The sequence below is a fragment of the Ammodytes marinus genome, assembly GCF_949987685.1.
Source record: "Ammodytes marinus genome assembly, chromosome: 14".
In the NCBI taxonomy this organism is placed as follows: Eukaryota; Metazoa; Chordata; class Actinopteri; order Uranoscopiformes; family Ammodytidae; genus Ammodytes; species Ammodytes marinus.
In genome coordinates, this window is record NC_137218.1 from 3042182 (window position 1) to 3061392 (window position 19211).

Consider the following 19211-nt stretch of genomic DNA (forward strand, 5'->3'; position numbering starts at 1 on the left):
GGTGTGCAAAGGCCTTTACGGTTACCTTTTTTTTTTTATTATTCTTGGAGCCCTTAGGATTGACAATCGCTGGTTTAGATAACAGTTACTGTGTGTGTGTGTGTGTGTGTGTGTGTGTGTGTGTGTGTGTGTCGAAAGGTGCCATATAAATAAATGTATTTCTTATTTATTTATTTGAATATTTCCAGTTTGAAGAAGTTAAAGTCGAAGGAGGAGCACCGGTTGAAGAGGCAGCAGCATAAACAGTCGTTCCAGGAAAAGCAATCGATCAACGATGAAATCCTGCAACAAGACGACGACTCTGCAACACACAGTGAACACAAAGGTACTGAGGCTAATATCAGCTCTACTGTTCATATTAAAGATGGAGTCAATGCCTGCGTTCCAATCCCCATACTTCCCTACTATTTAGTATGCCAGAAATAGATTTAGGATGTCCCAATACATGCACGTCAATTGTAGTATGCTGAAAATACATAAATGCCCCCACTAACTCCAATAGCATTTTGGAGTATTCGTCTTTATTCTTGACATTTCTCGACATAATGAAAATAGATCTTCTTTATTTGATTTTTTTTCCCTCTCCTGTCTGTGGCCCTAAAACTCTTCTGTACTTTAGTATGTAGTGTAGTAAAAAGACTAAAACTCTTCTGTACTTTAGTATGTAGTGTAGGAAAAAGAAAAAGAATGTGATTTGGAACGCAGGGAGTGTTTCTGGAGAGCTCTTGTTGTCAAAATCCCTTTGTCAAAATCAGTGAATATCTCCTCATGATCTGCTACCTGTCTGTACTGTGTTTATGTGCTGGAAATATACAAATCTGATGTTAATACAAAGCCTAGGATCTGTATACTGGTATGTAAACAAAGGGGGCCCACCGTAGCTTGCAACATACCAGTTTACAGAGCCTAGGCTGTGTATTAACAACGGCAGGGAATGGATTGATAATTGAAATTCCTTCTATACAAGCGAATACACGGCCAATAAAGATAAGGTAGGTAAGGTTTGATGTGAATTAACTTGGTACTGACCACCAGTAACATTCATACCATGCTACTATCCTAGGCTGAAAATGGAAATGGTTACATTGTCAGATCATATGCATGATATAAATGTGTATGTTTGTCGATGCTGCAAAGGCCCTTAACAAAGAATACAATTGCTGAAATATCCCTTAAACTCTGGTTTCTCTCCCAGTTCCAATGATAATTTATTTCTGTTTTAATGTAAAAGATTCTATGCATGTAATTTCCATACGGTACTATAAAGCCTTTGAGATGCATTTCTGTTATGGTAGTTGCTATAAAATATATAGATTATTATTGCTTTTACACAAATGTCTAGAACTAACTCCCGGTTGTTGTACAGAGAGAGAGAGATGTTGTGTATGGATCGATAGGTTACTTTTCCTACTCAACCGCCCCACAATGCATTGCGTCTTTCCAAACGGCACAGAAGTTTTTTTTTTTTTTTATTCTTTATTGCTTCTGTATACTTCAGTGTAAACAGTCCGACGAACCTCGCATACACAATGGATGGTTAAGTAGACAGTATGTAGTATATACATGTTGAGTATGTAGGAGGGAGGACGTTAGTAGGGCTTTTACAACACAGCGACTAACTCTTTTCCCCTTCTTCATGCCATCACCAGCCTGGTTGCTGTACAGAGACCGAGTCCTCCTGCAAATCTACCAGCACATGGACCTTCTATCGGCCGAGAAAAACCTCCACGTTTCAGCCCTCACGCTTTGCCTCAAGCCCTGGCTCGAACTGGACTCACTGCGGGGGAACCAGCTAGCCCAGAGAATGCTCCAGTGGGGGGGCAAGCGCGTGGACACCGTGGCCCAAAACGTGGAGCTTTTGCTGGACAGGAAAAACCGCGTGTGGGCCCGGGTCTTCATCGAGATGCTGAGCGGATGTCTGGATATTAACCCCAAACTGCACAGCTGGGCCTGTCAGCTCAACGACTCTGGTAAGAGTTTGTCATGTGGCTTTTCAATATGTTAAATTATTATTAATTAGGGCTGTCAAACTATTTATTTTTAATCCATTTTAATAGCATTTTTTTTTTCATATTAAAAGGTGCTACGAGAAACTTTTTGTTTGTGTTCATTCTTGCACCCCCTTTGGACAAAAGCGGTAGTGTTTTTACCATTTATCATTAAGAAAAACTGTATAAAAATAGAATTCTTTGCCCTGATGGTCTCGTTTGCTGTTACATGTAATTTAAGATCATCAGAGGGAAAATTAGACTGTTTCAGAAATATTTAAACGTTCCTCGTAGCTCCTTTTTAACATGAACAAAACATTTCTTCATAAAAAAATGTATGCGTTTCCATGCTAAAGTCTTACCAACCTACATTTTTCCTTTCTTCCAGGCCTGTCCGCTGCCAAGTCCTTCATCGACCTCTACGCGGGACACCTTGAGACGCTGGATTTGGCCTCTCTGCTGAACTTTGAGCCTTTGCAGGAGGTGATTTTACAGAAGCTAGGCACTAGGCCGGAGCTGTTTTCAACCATTGGAATGACTGTGACAGAATTCCTAAAGCAAGCGCCGCCACAAGACATGAGACTGTTTATCTGGACACTCGAGGAGCATAGAGACGCCTATGAGTCCTGTGGCAGTATTCTGGATGAGTATTTTGATATGATGGGTACGTGTGTGTGTTTCTAACTCCATTTTAAAGCTATAGCGCGTAACTTATGAGGAGTAATAACAACAACAACTGTGGGAGCATCTACATGAGGTAAAGCCTTCGGTGATGGCACATGGATTTTATACCTTCTGCTGTACGTCCATGTTTTTTTTTCTTAGCAGTAGAATCAACAACTGAAACATTTATTTTTTTGCGCTTCTTGGGATTTTTCTGAGCTCCTGCACCAGTGTCAGGGGGCGACAACAGTTTGTAAACGCTGCCATACTGAGAAATACAGAGAGAGTTTTGTAGGGAGCTGATAATAGGCTTAATCAACTTTGTGTCAACTCATTTGGCGATGGCTTTGAATGTAACCGACAATTAATTATATGAAAAAGTTACGCTCTATAGCTTTAATATTTGATTTTAAAGACATTTCATTTGCCGATATGTTTGGGTCTGACTTCAGTTTTTGGTTTGTTTTTTTTTCAGATGGAAATTGTTCAGTCTTAAAAAAGTCTGATGAAAATGAAAATGAAAATGTAAGTCTTCAGAAAAAACACAAAGCATTTTGGATTATCGGGGATAGATGGAGGGAGATGGATGGATAGAGAGAGGGAGGGAGAGAGAGGGATGGATGGATAGTTAGTTAGATGGATGGATGGAGAGAGAGATGGATGGATGGATGGATGGAGAGATGGATGGATGGCTGGAGAGAGGGATGGATGGATGGAGAGATGGATGGATGGCTGGAGAGAGGGATGGATGGATAGAGAGATGGATGGATGGATGGATGGATGGATGGATGGATGGATGGATGGATGGATGGATTGATGGATGGATGGATGGAGAGAGGGATGGATGGATGGATGGATGGATGGATGGCTGGAGAGAGAGAGGGATGGATGGATGGCTGGAGAGAGAGATGGATGGATGGGTGGATAGATATCTTAAGTACCTTTTTTTTAGAAGGTGTTAAATAAACAAGTTCCAACACAATAAATCAATAAAAAAAAATAACGGTAAAAGATTTATATTATACACTAAATTGTACACAAGAAGATTTTTTTTTTTGACTGTTTTTTTATAAGTATTTCGCAAAAATATAGAGCTATCTAAGTATGGGGCAAAAATGTCATTTAACTTACCTTTTTCAACATACTTTAAAAAAAAATTATTTCTCGTTTTTTTCCAGAATTCTCCTAAGAAGAGTCGGAGAAAGAGACCGAGAGAGAACAGGGTGAGGATGTTGTTTTCGTTCTATATGTTGTTTCATACTATTAATTTTGTTTATTTACCTTTTTATTTAAAGGTGCTATGAGGAACTTTTAAATATTTCTGAAACAGTCTAATTTTTCTTCTTATAATCATAAATTTCATGTCACAGCAAACAAGACCATCATTGCAAAGAATGCTATTTTTATATAGTTTTTCCTTAATGCCTTTGTCATGGGTATATACGCTCACCCAGGAAAAATTAATGCATTAATTCCAGCCTGCGTTAAGGCGTTAATTTTGACAGCCCTAGTTTTTATTTGTATTTTATTATTTATTTTTACCATTTGTATTGTATTATTGTTTGAATTTATTTTATTATTTTTATAAATTTTATTATTTATTTGTATTTATTATTTTTTTAGTATTTGTTTATACCTGTGTATAATAAATCTCAAATAATTTTTCTTTTTCCAGAAAGCTCAGTTTTGGTCAAATGGGTCGAGGAGTCTAGCGCCAAGAGATGACATAGACCAAGACAATTTAGAAGATGAAGCTTTGTAAGTCGCCTTCTATACACACTCACTCACTCACTCACTCACTCACTCACTCACTCACTCACTCACTCACTCACTCACTCACTCACTCACTCACTCACTCACTCACTCACTCACTCACTCACTCACTCACACACACACACACACACACACAATGTATTCAAAGGTGGAGTCAGCTATTCTGTAGACTTCTTGATGTCGAAACAACAATTTTTTTGTCAAAATCAGTGAATATCTCCTCATGATCCGCTACCTGTCCGTACTGTGTGTTAATATACAGCCAAGGCTCTGTAAACTGGTATGGTTGTTAACTTTACATACCAGTTTGCAGAGCAGAACTGAGGGAAGAAAAACCTCATTCATTATATCATATTAGCGATTTTATAATGATAGAATTCCGGTTCCGTATGGGTGAAGTATTCCTTTAAACGTTGTCATTGTGTGCGTTCAGATCATGGCTGGACCCGGGCGATTCCTTCACGGTTCCCAGTCACCTTAGAGAGCGAGTGGCGGACTTTGAGGAGGGATACAGCAGCACCAAACACTCCAGTCACTATAAAAAGATATTGGACAACAACCCCGACCCCACCAAAGAGAGTTTGTATGAGTAAGTACAAGCCAAGCACATGTTTTCCCTTTTTTTTTCTTGGAACTCTTTTCTTTTATTGAAAACCAAACAATAAAGAATTAACATAAATAAAACAGATTAGTATTTAGTAGGCTCCAAGTATTGGTCCACCTTAAATGAAATGTGTTATTGTGAATGTTTTGGGAGTATAATTTCAGTTCCTGTCTGCTTCAAAATAAAAGTCAACTCACGTTTAGCCAGTTCAATGTTTAATTAGGGCTCTAACGATATGTGTATCAAACTGAAAATCGCGATACACAGAGCCTCGATCTTGCATGTAGAAAGAAGGCAGATCGCATTTTATTTATCTATCTATCTATCTATCTATCCATCTATCCATCTATCCATCTATCCATCTATCTATCTATTTATTAATTAATTTATTAATTTAGGCTTAAGTTTTGGATAAAAGGTTCGGTGAAGGAAGCTGTAGCTCTTTAGTGTTTATTTGTTTTCTAACTTGATTTTTGGTTTACAGCCAAGTTCAATATTTTAAAATCCTTGCTTGAAAGGGCTTTTAGTGGACTCCTGCTAATTGACACTGTGTTCCTACTAACTGAATCATTCTTTCTCTTTCTCTCTCTCTCCCCCCCTCTCCCTCCCCCCATCCCTCCCTTGCAGCTACTTTGCTCAGATCCTTGATGAGCACGGCCCTCTCGTGGCAGACGACGCTTTGCTAGTGGGCGAACTCATCAACTTCCCCCCGGTCGCCCAACGCAAGATCCAGGAATGTGGCGGCTTCGAGACATTCCTCCTCGAGTCCCTGCGATTCATAAAAATGGGCCGTTGCATCGGACTAGCTAAGCACGCGGTATCTTTACAACAGGCGGGGTACGGAGGAGGAGGTGGTGGTGGGGGGGGGACTAGCCTGGACGATTTGGACGATTTTGAGGACACGAACTCTTCCTCTAGCGACTTTGCACAGAACTCTGGGTTGAGTAATGGTGTTCTCGGGACGCCAACTAAGGTATTTCCGGTGCTGCCTAACCCCTATTTATTTAGTGCAGTGCCCACCCCTCCGAAGAATCCCTTTTTCCCCACGTGGAGACACAATGGGGGTGGCGGTGAAGGGGGGAGCGGCGGCAGTGGCAGTGAGGAGTTGGATATCTACAGAGCGGATGAAGAATATGTGGATTTTGATTCACTTTTGGATCAAGATTCGAGTTCGGAAGCAGAGAACTGGATATCGAAGAAGCATGCAGAAGTACAGGTAAAATATTTATAGCCTATTTTCTTAATCATCTCGTCTTATTTGCTTATTTAATTTTTTTTTTTGTATTGTCTGTCTGTGTGAGGGAGGGGGGGGGGTTGGGGGTGGGGGTTGTGTGTGTATTGTATATGTCTACTTATTTTGTATTTTTGTCTGTATAAAAAAAAAGAAAAACCCATTAAAATATAAGCAAAAAGAAATAAAAATAAGTACAGGTAAAATGAAATGCCAGCAATTTTTCCAGCTTTTTTAAAAATCAACAGTGTTTCACTTCTATATTCATTTTATACAGTGCCCTCAAAGGTGCTACGATAGAATAAAATGCCAGGAAGCAATACTATGACTTTAAAGGCCTGACAATGCAGTCAAAAATATGATTTTTTTTAAATAAATTTGTCTATTTTGCTTCCATAACATGTCTTCTTTCATACTAACATGTACATGCAGAATTCAGGTCAACGCTAGCTATTTCACCGGCTTTTTAAAATCAACAGTGTTTCATCTCTGTATTCCTTTTACAGTGCCCTTTAAAAGGTGCTACGAGGAACTTTTAAATATTTCTGAAACAGCCACATTTTTTCTCTAATGATCATAAATGACATGTCCCTTATATGCGTTATACAGTGCCCTTAATAAAAAGATAATAATAAAATATATTTTTTTTATTCTATATTAATTCTAAATATAAAGAAATAAATATTTAGGTTGCGTTCCGAATCGCATACTCTTTCTTTTTTCTATTCTACATACTACATCTGACAATAAAAAGAATCTAGTTAGGATGCAGTAGGCATACTATTGGGACGTACTTTTCTCTCTTATTTCATCATAACATTGCGCCTTGATCTTGCCTCTTGCTTTTATATCCGTCGCATCCCCGTTTGTTTTCATAACATGGACCTATAGGCTTCGTCGATGTTACGTCACTTCACGTGCGCACTGGATTGTGGGTCAGAATCGCCCAAATAGGATGCACTTTTCAACACTAACAATCTTGGCCGCATGAAGTAGACCATCCGGGTATTCTAACCATCCTAAATCTGGCCACAAGAATCGGGACATCCTAAATCTTTTTTCTACATACTATATAGTAGAAAGTATGCGATTCGGAACGCAACCTCAGTATAGTAGTGTCCAAGAAAAATATCTCCTCAATTCAGAAAGTACTCTTATGCCCCGCCCTCTCAAAGTAACTTTGAAACTTGCTCAGACATGTCATGAAAGCAGCATCACCCCTGTTCTGTTCTAGTAAATGATATCACTCAGGTAGGCACTGTTTTAATTGTGAAACCAGACAAAACTACATTGACTTCTTATGTTATCCACAAGAAAATAGAACATGTAAGTAGGTTGGTAGGACTTGGTTGTGTACCCTCATTATTAACCTCTGTAGTCTGTACTTGTTAGCAATCAAGCCAGTCCTATTTTCATTAAAAAAAAATTCTTGTCATGCATGGCTACTTACAAACAAAATATTTCGTCGGGGTGACATTTAAGTTGGAAAAATACAAATAAAATGGTTTTATGTATGAAAGCAGCATCGCCTCAGTTTGGTAGTCACTGTTTTATTTATGAAACCAGCCAAAACTACAGACGTTTTAAATCAATTAATAAACAAAACGATGAAGGCGGTAAGAGCAGCCAGTCTTTTTTTTTTTTACATTAAAACGTTTTTCTTTTCATGTAGGGCAACTTACAAAAGCAGATCGTCCTTAAAGGTGCACTGTGTAATATGACATCATCTATAAAGTTCTAGAATGCAACGCTCCCTGGGTAACCCCAACCCTTTTGAATAATAACAGAAGCTACAGTGGGCCTTCAAGGACAAGAACAATTCTAAATTTTAAACAATGCACCTGATGACATTCCGAAAACATGGACGCCTACATAACACTTGCCTGCTCAATGTACAAAATGTAATATTAATATTTGTAATTCTCCGCTCAGGAAGATAATTCAGATTATTGGCAGAGGTGATTTTACACCAATGAGGACATATTTATGAATGAGGATATTGATTCTAGCTAATGAATTACTTAAAATGTTACACAGTGTCCCTTTAAGAATAACATTTAATTTTTATTTCTGTGGTTTGTACTTGCTATTATTCAAGCTTGGTTTAAAAAAATAAATAAAAATGTTTAAGATTAACCACTACACCACAAGGGCCCCTCTAATCTAGCCAGTCTTATTTTCATTAAAAAAAAAATATTTTCATGTAGGGCAACTTACAAATACCGGTCGACATAAAGAATAGAAAATAAATATATTTCCGTCCCCTGCCACTGTCACCTCTCACTGCTCTCTCTCACACTGGATAAACTGGGTAAACACTGGAACTCCATGTAAAAGCTGAATCATGTTCTAGTTCTAAAGTCTCTTGTCCTTTTCCTTCCAGACGTGTGCGGTGGCCATGAGGAGCGTAACGGTGAACACTGAACATTATGAACGCTTTGAAAGATCCCCGGTGAGTCTCGGGACCAAAAATCACAAAATAGATTTTGTTTTTGATTTTTGCAATTGGAAGTTTTTTTGCATCAGGTTTTCTGTACAAAAAAAACTATACAGTGGACTGGATAGAGAACAAGAATCATCAATAGGGGATGGTTATGAATTTGAAAATGCTGTTACGTTACAATGAATTAACATTAAATAAATGTCAATAGCGGTCTGTTGTGTGGTTAGGTAGTATTTGAGTTTTTTATGGCATTGTATTATTCTTTAATGTGTGTGTGTGTGTGTGTGTGTGTGTGTGTGTGTGTGTGTGTGTGTGTGTGTGTGTGTGTGTGTGTGTGTGTGTGTGTGTGTGTGTGTGTGTGTGTGTGTGTGTGTGTGTGTGTGTGTGTGTGTGTGTGTGTGTGTGTGTGTGTGTGTGTGTGTGTGTGTGTGTGTGTGTGTGTGTGTTTGTGGTTAAGTAGTTTTTGACCGTTTGTCGGGAAACCGTGGCTCAGGTGGTTAAGCGGGTTGGCCAACGATCCAAGGGTTGGCGGTTCGATCCCCGCCCGGCCACCTGTGTCATGGTTGTTGTGTCCTTGGGCAAGACACTTCACCCACCTTGCCTTGTGTGAATGTGTATGATTGCTGTATGTTTGAGGTGGTGGTCGGAGGGGCCGTTGGCGCTGAATGGCAGCCACGCTTCCGTCAGTCTGCCCCAGGGCAGCTGTGGCTACTATGGTAGTTTACCACCACCGGTATGACTGTGTGTGAATGAATTGAACCAGGAACCCTGTAAAGCGTCTTTGAGTGCCTAGGCAATAAAGCGCTATATAAAACCTATCAATTATTATTAATTATTATTATTGTGTTGCCTTTTTTAATCCTTGCAGGGCGGCATCAGCTTGGAGCAGAGAAGCAACTTGTGGATGGAGAATCAGATCCAGGAAATCCAAAATGGCGGAAGCAGAATGAACTCAAAGCTGAGGGAAGAAATCGCTCAGCTGGAGGAAGACCTGCAGAAGATCAATGCAAACATACAGGTAGGGAGGGACAGACATTGACGCGCACACACACACATGCACACACAACACACACACAGGCAAACACATATGATTAACCAACCAATTATTAAACCCATATATAGACAGATGCAACGTGTCAAAAGGGTTCTATTCACATTTCTATGTGCTACAGAGGCTGAGAAAAAATGCAAATTAATTAATTATTTATTAATTATTTTGGAATTCCTGAGTAAAGGCAGTGACTCGCAGTTCCAGCCAAGCGTGTAAGCTTTTAAATGTTTCTTAAAGAAAAAAATTAGTTAGTAAAGTTTTTTTTTTTGTCATTTTAGACGGTTAGATATTTTTTTTTAAATGGTCTTAATAGGTCTAAAATGAGGAGCCGAAAATGAATGGGTCATTGGTTTTCGTCTATTGTGAAGGTGACCAATACTAAATCATCTAATAATCTAATATATGTTTCTTATTGCCAGGTGACGAACACGGAGCTTGTGTTGTTTCAGCAGAAGCTGGAGGAGGAAGTGAAGAACGACCAGAGAGAAAAGAGGAACAACCAGGAAGTGCTGAGAGGCCTGAAGCAGGAGCTGGAGACGCTGCTGCAGCAACACGCCAGGTACGCAAAGACTTTACTGCTGCCGTTTGTGTTCTTTCTACTCCTCTCCTCTCCTCTCCTCTCCTCTCCTCTCCTCTCCTCTCCTCTCCTCTCCTCTCCTCTCCTCTCCTCTCCTCTCCTCTCCCCTCCGTTCAGCGAGTACTCACATGCTTCAACCCTTGTTGACTGCTCGACACCATGCTCGACACTCTCTGCTAAAAATGGTGCTCTTTATGGTCCATAAATATAAATACGTATTTCTATCTATGTGTATGCTCTAGAGAGCCGTCCCATCATTTCCGGCTTCCGTATTTTTTCGGACCACAATACAGATTAGCGCCGCCTGCTGTTATGGAGACATTACGTCCCGCGCAAGCGCAGAGCGTACGGAAAATCAGCAGTCGTTTTGGTGTGTTCTTTGCACTTTTTCGGCCGCGACGGGAAGACTGGAGCTCCCTGAATCGGCAGTCACCTTTTTGGGTAGTCAGACTGGTGTGTCCTGGCCTTTACATGTAAATGACATCTGTGGTTTTTGTGTGTGTGTGCAGTTTGACCCAGGACATCGGAGAGAAGAAAAGCAGCTACGAGACAAAGTCAAGAGACTTTCTGGAGCGGAGGTGAGGAAGAAAAAAAACGGCCCAAACCATTTTATTAATTATAATATAATAAATATTTTTATTTTTTTTTACTATGGAAAAGGGGTAGGATTAAATAAGTTTATACTTCTTCCTGCTCCTTTTCAGGCATATCATATCAATACAGATAATTTTTTTCTTTTTTTTTCTTTTTGTGAAGTCATTTAAACATACATTTTGTTTATTGTATTTTTATGCTTTTGATATGTCTGAAATAAAATAAAAAATTCAATTCAAATTCAATTTCACAACACAAACAAACAATAACCTGCACCATCACAATATACAAAAAAACAAACAGAAATAAAATAAAAATTACAACGAATTTGATTTGATTTGATTTGATTCAATTTATTTCAGACATATCAAACATACAAAACAAAGTGAAAAGCATGGAAATACAATAAACAAATTATGTTTTCACAAAAAAAAAAAATTATCTGTATTGCTGAGATATGCCTGAAAAGGAGCAGGAAGAAGTATACACTTATTTAATCCTAGAAAAAGAAAAAGGCAAAAATCTATCCCATGTTCCCATCCGCCATAATATTTATGTACGGGCACACAGAGCTCACCAAGCCATTTTATTACCGTGTTTATTTTGTTTCTTCCAGTAACCAGTCCGCTGCAGAGAAGATGAGCCTTGACGATGAGATCAAACGCTGTAAAGTCAAGTTCACCGCGACAACCCGGAGATCTCTGGTAGCTCAGGTACGTCAAAATCTCTCTCTCTCACTCACTCACTCACGGACTCATGCACTCACTCACTCACTCACTCACTCACTCACTCACTCACTCACTCACTCACTCACTCACTCACTCACTCACTCACTCACTCACTCACTCACTCACTCACTCACTCACTCACTCACTCACTCACTCACACACACACACACACACACACACACACACACACACACACGGCAGTCTAGATGCAAATCTTGTAGGTTAACTTTTGATAATTGGTTAAGTTGGTTATTGGTCGAATTTATGTTTTTCAAAATGGTTTGGACCTTTTTTTTTTATTATTATTAAGTGATGCGGTACATGACACAACAGTGAGAGACAGAAACACCATTGTGTGTGTGGGGCAAGACTACATCAACACATTTGGGACAGGACAAGCTAGCAGAGACAAGACAGCAACAACAAAAACCCCAAAAAATAATAATAATAAAAAAAAAATCCTTTGTTCAGCTTGTTTGTTAATTTTTCCATATGTTCACTCACTCACTCACTCACTCACACACACAGACACACACTCACTCACTCACTCGCACACTCACACACAGACACACACTCTCTCTCTTTCTCTCTCTTTCACACACGTGGCAGTCTAGATGGAAATAATAATAATCAGTTAATGAGCGTTGGTTATTGGTCGGATTTCTGTTTTTTTAAATTGGACATCCCTAGTTGTTTTTACTGTGGGCATATTGTCCATTAACTTTCCATGCTTCTCTCCCTCTAGTTGTCGGTGGTGGAGTCTGTCAGAGACCAGAGTTTGTTCGGCCTCTACAGAGACCTGAGAACTGCCAAGACATTCCTGAGCAAACTGGACGAATTTGCACACAGGTAAATATGAGGGACACACACACACCCTCCACACACACACACACACACACACACATATTATTTCAACCAAATTAAGTCTATACTACATGAGGTAAATATGAGACACACCACTCCACAAAACAGGAAAAAAGACAGCAAGACAACAAAAACATTTTTTATTTTAAATCTGAAATATCTTTTGAAGCAAGATCTGTCCATGTCTTGCACCTTTTTAGGCAGAGGCAGCGATTGATAGTAATTGGAAAGACAGTCAGTCAGCACCGCTAAAGTTAAAGGTGTAGTCAGTGATTCTGGAGAGCGCTTGTTGTCAAAATCACTTTTTTGACAAAATCAGTGAATATCTCCTCGTGATCCGCTACCTGTCTGTACTGTGTGTGGGATGAAAAGAAACCCAGGTTTAATACACAACCTAGGCTCTGTAAACTAGTATGTTGCTAGCTACAGTGGGCCCCCCTTTGTTTACAGACCAGTTTACAGAGTCTAGGCTGTGTATTAACACTGGGATTTTTTTTGTCAGCGCACACACAGTACAGACAGGTAGTGGATCATGAGGAGATATTCACAGATTTTGACAAAAAAAATATTTTTACAACAAGCCTTCTCCAAATCAAAATCAAATCAGTTTTATTTGTATAGCCCAAAATCACAAACACATTTGTCTCAGTGGGCTTTACATTTCATACAATATGATACAATATGACACCCTGCCCTTACACCCTTAGCTCGGCTAAGAAAAAACTCCCAGTAAAAACACTTTACCGGGAATAAAAAAAAATTAAGAAATCTCAGGGAGAGTCGACAGAGTAAGGGATCCCTCTCCCAGGACGGACATGCTGCAATAGATGTCATAAGAGAATGACTGACTACCATGTTATACTATATGTATTAAAATGAGTTGGCATGAGAGATTTAACATGTATTTCATTCATTTCTTCCAGGTTTCCCCCTAACCAGCATATGGACATGACCAGGAATTCATGCAGAGCAAACATCCAAGATATAGAGAAGAAAATCTCCACCACCGAGGTAGAAAACTCAATCACTGAAATGATGATGATACTTATAAACATAATACATTATTGGGTTTGTGCTGTGAAGGGGGTTTGAGTGTCTTTCAAGGTAAACTGAATCACTACAATGATGATGATGATGATGATACAAAAAAAATGAAAAACATGAGAACGTTAAAGGCCTACTTCACCGGTTTGAATATGAAGGTGTATTGAATTTTGAGATCCTATGTAGTATAAATGTGCAATTTCTTTTTAAATTTAAACTTACTTTGTAAATATTACTGTGATGTCTTTTACTGTGACATCACAGTAATATTTACAAAGTACGTTTTTTTTTTAACCCTATATTTCTCTTTCTGTGATGTCACGAGAAAGAGAAATATAGGGTTAAAAAAAACACTCTTTCTGCCTTTTCTCAGGCTAGGATGAACCGATTTTAATTTTTTTTGCACATTTATACTAAATAGGATATACTAATCAGAATTCAATACACCTTCATATTCAAACCGGTGAAGTAGGCCTTTAAATAGCTAGTACAGCAAAGTCAGAAATGTCAAAAAAAATTACAATAATTTTTTTTTCTTTTTTTTTCATGTGTTTCTTACAGTTCTAGATCATTTTTTTAGAGGCTATAAACCATCTGAGAAAAGACTTTATTTTTAACTGATTTTCTCTGTGATTTTTCCCCCTTCAGTCTCTGTTCATGGAGCAAAGCAATCAGGTGAAAACCGGACGGAGAATCAGTGAGTTTCCTCCGGTTGCTGTGAACAGACCTGAACCAGCCGCAGCGGTGAGATGTTTTATAATTCGCCTTTAATTTATTTATATATAATAAAAAGTCTAAATCCAATGAAGCAAAAGCATAATATAACTGTGGCTCAGTTGGTAGAGCGGGTCGGCCGATGATCAAAGGGTCGGAGGTTCGATCCCCGCCCCTGCCACCTGTGTCATAGTTGTTGTGTCCTTGGGCAAGACACTTCACCCACCTTGCCTCGTGTGAATGTCGATAGTTAGCCTGCTGCTATCGGTGTATGAATGCGTGTGTGAATGGTAACGTGGGAAAAGGAAAACAGGTCTCCCTTGCAAAAGAGTCTTCGGTCTCAATGGGATTTACCTGTAGAAATAAAGGTTAAAAAAACTTTCCAAAAAACGGTAGTAACCCTGACATCAGCAAATATCAAATGTTTACAAGAAGTTAATTGAATGAATATTAATTAATTATTGAGCTGTGGAAAAAGGGGCATGATTAATGACATTTTCTACTTCTTCCTAGAACTCCTTTATCTGGGCATATCAATGGAATATACTGCTTTTTCTTTTTTGGTGAAACAATTTGAACATCGTTTCTGTTTATTGAATTTTCATTTGCTTTTAATTTTATTTTAATTTTTGATATGTTTGAATTGTTTTAGATATATATATATATTTTTTTTTTTTTTTTCACATACAAAATATATTTAAAAAAACATGTAGTAAAAAAAATTTAAAATACATGTGTGGGTGTGGCAGAAACCTGTACAGGCTTATATAGAGCCACACCCAAAATACATTTACATATTAATATTAGCAGATCAGCACACAAGCGCGCACACACACACAAAAAAAACAAAACATGTATAAATGAAAAAGAAAAAAAAATATTAAAGATATTATTTGATATGTCTGAAATAAATGTAATAAAAATCAAAATGTCCCTTTACCATTTCAGCCTGTTGTAGTAGTAGCAGCAGCAGCCGCAACAGCAGCGGCCAGAGAGTTCCTCCCCCCACCCTCTAGCTCCTCCCCCCGTCGCTCCCCTCTGCTTGAAACCCCGCCTCCTCAGACCCTCAAACAGCCAACCAGATCGCTCGAACCCCAGAAACAACCAATGAGGACGCCCGAACCTCACCATGGCAACACCGTGTTCGATAAAGCTATGGAACGCCTGTCAGCCATGTTCCCAGACTATTCGAGGTAATAATCAAGTCTCACTCACTCACTCACTCAGTCACTCACTCACTCACTCACTCACTCACTCACTCACTCACTCACTCACACAGAAACACTCACTCACACACACACTCACTCACTCACTCACACAGAAACACTCACTCACACACACACTCACTCACTCACTCACTCACTCACTCACTCACTCACTCACTCACTCACTCACTCACACAGAAACACTCACTCACACACTCACTCACTCACTCACTCACACAGAAACACTCACTCACTCACTCACTCACTCACTCACTCACTCACTCACTCACTCACTCACTCACTCACTCACTCACTCACTCACTCACTCACTCACTCACTCACTCACTCTCACTCACTCACTCACTCACTAGTATAATTGTGCAAACATTTTAGAAATCCCAGACTATTCCAGGTAACACTCACACACTCACTCACTCACCCACCCACTCACCCTATTAATAAACTTAAATACCTACTTCACCGGTGGAAATATGAAGGTGTATTGAACTCTGAGATCCTATGAAGTATAAATGTGCAAATATTTTAGAAATCGGTTCATCCTAGCCTGAGGAAAGGCAGAAAGAGTGTTTATGGTCTCACTGTCTAACCCTACATTTTCCTGTCTGTGTCTCTGTCTGTCTGTGTCTGTGTGTGTCTGTCTGTCTCTGTGTCTGCGTGTGTGTCTGTCTGTCTGTGTCTCTGTCTGTCTGTCTCTGTGTCTGTCTGTCTGTCTCTCTCTCTCTGTGTCCTTCTGTGTCTCTCTCTCTCTCTCTGTCTGTCTGTGCCTCTTTCTGTCTGTCTGTCTGTCTGTCTGTCTGTCTGTCTGTCTGTCTGTCTGTCTGTCTGTCTCTGTCTGTCTGTGTTTCAGGTCTGACTTGATGCGTTTTGTGGCGTCGCTGCGGTCGTCCACTGGAGGTTCTCTCAGTAACATGACTCTACAGGACATGGTGGGAGGAGTCACCATGCTCATCCTGGACCAGCAGGTGAACTTACACACTTTAAACTTTAGAATAGAATAGAATAGAAAGCTTTAATTGTTGTTATACACAGTACAATGAGATTCAGAGAGCAGCTCCTTAAAATCGAATACAGTTATCACAGTGTCACAATAAAAAAAAGTTTAAATACACACTAAAGAACCGCAAGGCAAGTTTATTTCTATAGCCCAATTCAGACACAAGGCCACTCAAAGTGCTTTACAGGGGCAAGATTAGAATACATAAAACACATTATAAAACATTTAAAAGCAAATAAAAGAAGCAAATAAAAATAAAATTAAAATTAAAACTCGATTTAAAAACATAATAAAAGAAGCAAATAAAATGAAAATTGCAAGTTAAAATGGAAACAAAAAAGTCTTCAGACTCGATTTAAAAGAACTGAGAGTTGCAGCAGACCTCAAGTTCTCTGGGAGTTTGTTCCAGATTGTTGGTGCATAAAAACTAAAAGCTGCTTCTCCTTGTTTAGTCCTAACTCTAGGGACTGTAAGTAGACCTGTCCCAGACGACCTAAGGGCTCTGGACGGCTCATAACTTATCAGCAGATCAGTAATATATTTTGGCCCTAAACCATTTAGTGCTTTATAAACCAACATCAGAAAGACAAGCAACAAAAACATAGAACGATAGAGGTAGGATGTGTCTGGTGGTGTAGTGGAAATATGTGCGTCAGTGCAGTTCTATTAGTGCAAATTAGAGTTCAATATGGTGACAGCTTTGGGAAAGAAGTTGTCCCTGAGTTTAGGTTTTATGAGTGTGCCAAGTTCCAGCAACAAAACAAGCCTTCTTTTGTCCATCAAGATATTTTTTCAGCTGTGTGAATTTTCAGCAGTGTTAAGGTCTAATTTTTTGGTCGGATGGAAATCTGTGCGGTGTGAAAGGGCTTTAACTCTCTAAAAATAAAAATAAATTGGAATGCTGTTATGGAATCTAAAAATGTTTTTCCTCAAATATTATTTAATTCTGACCTAAATGGTGTCTGTCTCTCTCTGTCTCTCTCTCTCCCTCCCTCTCCCTCTCTCTCTCTCCTTCCCTCCCTCCCTCTCTCTCTCTCTCTCTCTCTCTCTCTGTGTCTGTCTCTCTCCCTCCCTCCCTCCCTCCCTCTCTCTCTCTCTCTCTCTCTCTCTCTCTCTGTGTCTGTCTCCCTCCCTCTCCCTCTCTCTCTCACTCCCTCTCTCTCTCCCTCTCTCCCTCCCTCCCTCCCCTCAGGAGAGACAGGGTTCTGTTTCCAGGTCCAGTGTTGGTGGAGGGAGCCCGGCTCAGCGCTCCACTCCTCCTCCTCCCGTCTGGCACACACAGGGAGCGACCAGGCACACTGATCCTGTGAGTATTATAGTCCTGTGTGTGTGTGTGTGTGTGTGTGTGTGTGTGTGTGTGTGTCTCTCTGTCTCTCTCTCTCTCTGTCTCTCTCTCGCTCTCTGTCTCTCTCTCTCTCTCTCTCTCTCTCTCTCTCTCTCTCTCTCTCTCTCTGTCGCTTTGTCTCTCTCTCGCTCTCTGTCTCTCTCTCTCTGTCTCTCTCTAGCTCTCTCTCTCTCTCTCTCTGTCTCTCTCTCTCTCTCTCTCGCTCTCCGTCTCTCTATCTGTCTCTCTCTCTGATGCTGTGAGTAGAATTATAAGATATATAAGACCATGTCAGATTTCCATAATAAATTAACCGTATTGTTCTACAGCCCCTTTTCAAAACCAGGGTTACAATGTGCTTTACAAAATATATAAGAACATCGTACATAAAGAATAAAGACTGATTTGGAATTCGAAAGAGAGAGAGAGAGAGAGAGAGAGAGAGAGAGAGAGAGCCAAAATAAAATAGTTTTTTGTTTTGTGATTTTTGTGCTGTTTTATTATGGGAGGAGAGCCACACGTCTAACATGTTTAACTCCATATTCTTAATCAGTAAATAATTGTGTGTGTGTGTTCCAGTTGAACAAGGAGGATCCCTGTATCATCTGTCATGACGAGATGAGTCCAGACGACATCTGTGTTCTGGGCTGTAGACACGGCTTTCACAACAAGGTGAGACACAGAATGAAACTGCTCATCTATCTTTATCTTTTGGGGGCGGCTGTGGCGAAGCGGTAGGGCAGTCGGCCACTGGGTTACAGGGTCGGTGGTTCGATCCCCCGCCACATGTCCAAGTGTCCTTGGGCAAGACATTGAACCCCGAATTGCTCCCGATAGTTAACTTGCACCCTGCGTGGTTGCTGCTGCTATCGGTGTGTGAATGTGTGTGTGATTGGGTGAATGTGTACAAAACAATGTCTGGAAACGAACCCAGGTCCGCTGCTGGGCCTGGGAGGGGGACGCCCTACCAACTGAGCTAAAGGCGCCCCCTTGTAGCACCTTTTTAAACATTTCTTTATTAGTTATTTCTAACCTCCGTCCTCTCATTGTCTTAATCAGTGTATTTATTAAAGTCAGTTGGATGGAATCGCACTTTCACCGGCTTTATTGACATGAAGGTTTTAAGAAAAACTTAAGATTATTCGACTGATAAGTGGATGGAGTTATAGTTAAAGATCTCCTATTATACTACTTTTCTGGTCTTAATTTCTTGTTAAAAACTGCTATAGAGCAACCTGACACGAATCACATCACAAAAAAATATGTAGATTTTCGGGAAACTCTTTCTCTTATTTTGGCGATCCAGCACGTCTTCCTCTTACCCTAGCGAGCACAGCAGTCTGCTCCACACTTGGCTCTGTGCTTCTCCAAAAAAATTGTATATTTTTATTGT

The 19211-nt window shown here is 39.8% G+C and overlaps 1 protein-coding gene across 3 annotated transcripts in view; it reads left to right on the forward strand.

Moving 5' to 3' along the window:
• The window catches only part of ttc3 (tetratricopeptide repeat domain 3), a 55457-nt gene that overhangs the window by 30871 nt on the left and 5375 nt on the right, over window positions 1–19211 (forward strand). For all 3 annotated transcript variants that reach the window (XM_080041357.1, XM_080041359.1, XM_080041358.1), the window contains 20 exons: window positions 189–325; window positions 1650–1970; window positions 2377–2652; window positions 3127–3176; window positions 3830–3874; window positions 4327–4409; window positions 4858–5013; window positions 5656–6244; window positions 8643–8711; window positions 9571–9720; window positions 10173–10312; window positions 10840–10908; window positions 11541–11637; window positions 12398–12501; window positions 13440–13527; window positions 14209–14304; window positions 15223–15467; window positions 16348–16462; window positions 17687–17800; window positions 18398–18490. In XM_080041357.1, coding sequence (XP_079897483.1) covers window positions 189–325; window positions 1650–1970; window positions 2377–2652; window positions 3127–3176; window positions 3830–3874; window positions 4327–4409; window positions 4858–5013; window positions 5656–6244; window positions 8643–8711; window positions 9571–9720; window positions 10173–10312; window positions 10840–10908; window positions 11541–11637; window positions 12398–12501; window positions 13440–13527; window positions 14209–14304; window positions 15223–15467; window positions 16348–16462; window positions 17687–17800; window positions 18398–18490 — 3037 coding nt within the window. The remainder of the gene's footprint in view (window positions 1–188; window positions 326–1649; window positions 1971–2376; window positions 2653–3126; window positions 3177–3829; window positions 3875–4326; window positions 4410–4857; window positions 5014–5655; window positions 6245–8642; window positions 8712–9570; window positions 9721–10172; window positions 10313–10839; window positions 10909–11540; window positions 11638–12397; window positions 12502–13439; window positions 13528–14208; window positions 14305–15222; window positions 15468–16347; window positions 16463–17686; window positions 17801–18397; window positions 18491–19211) is intronic.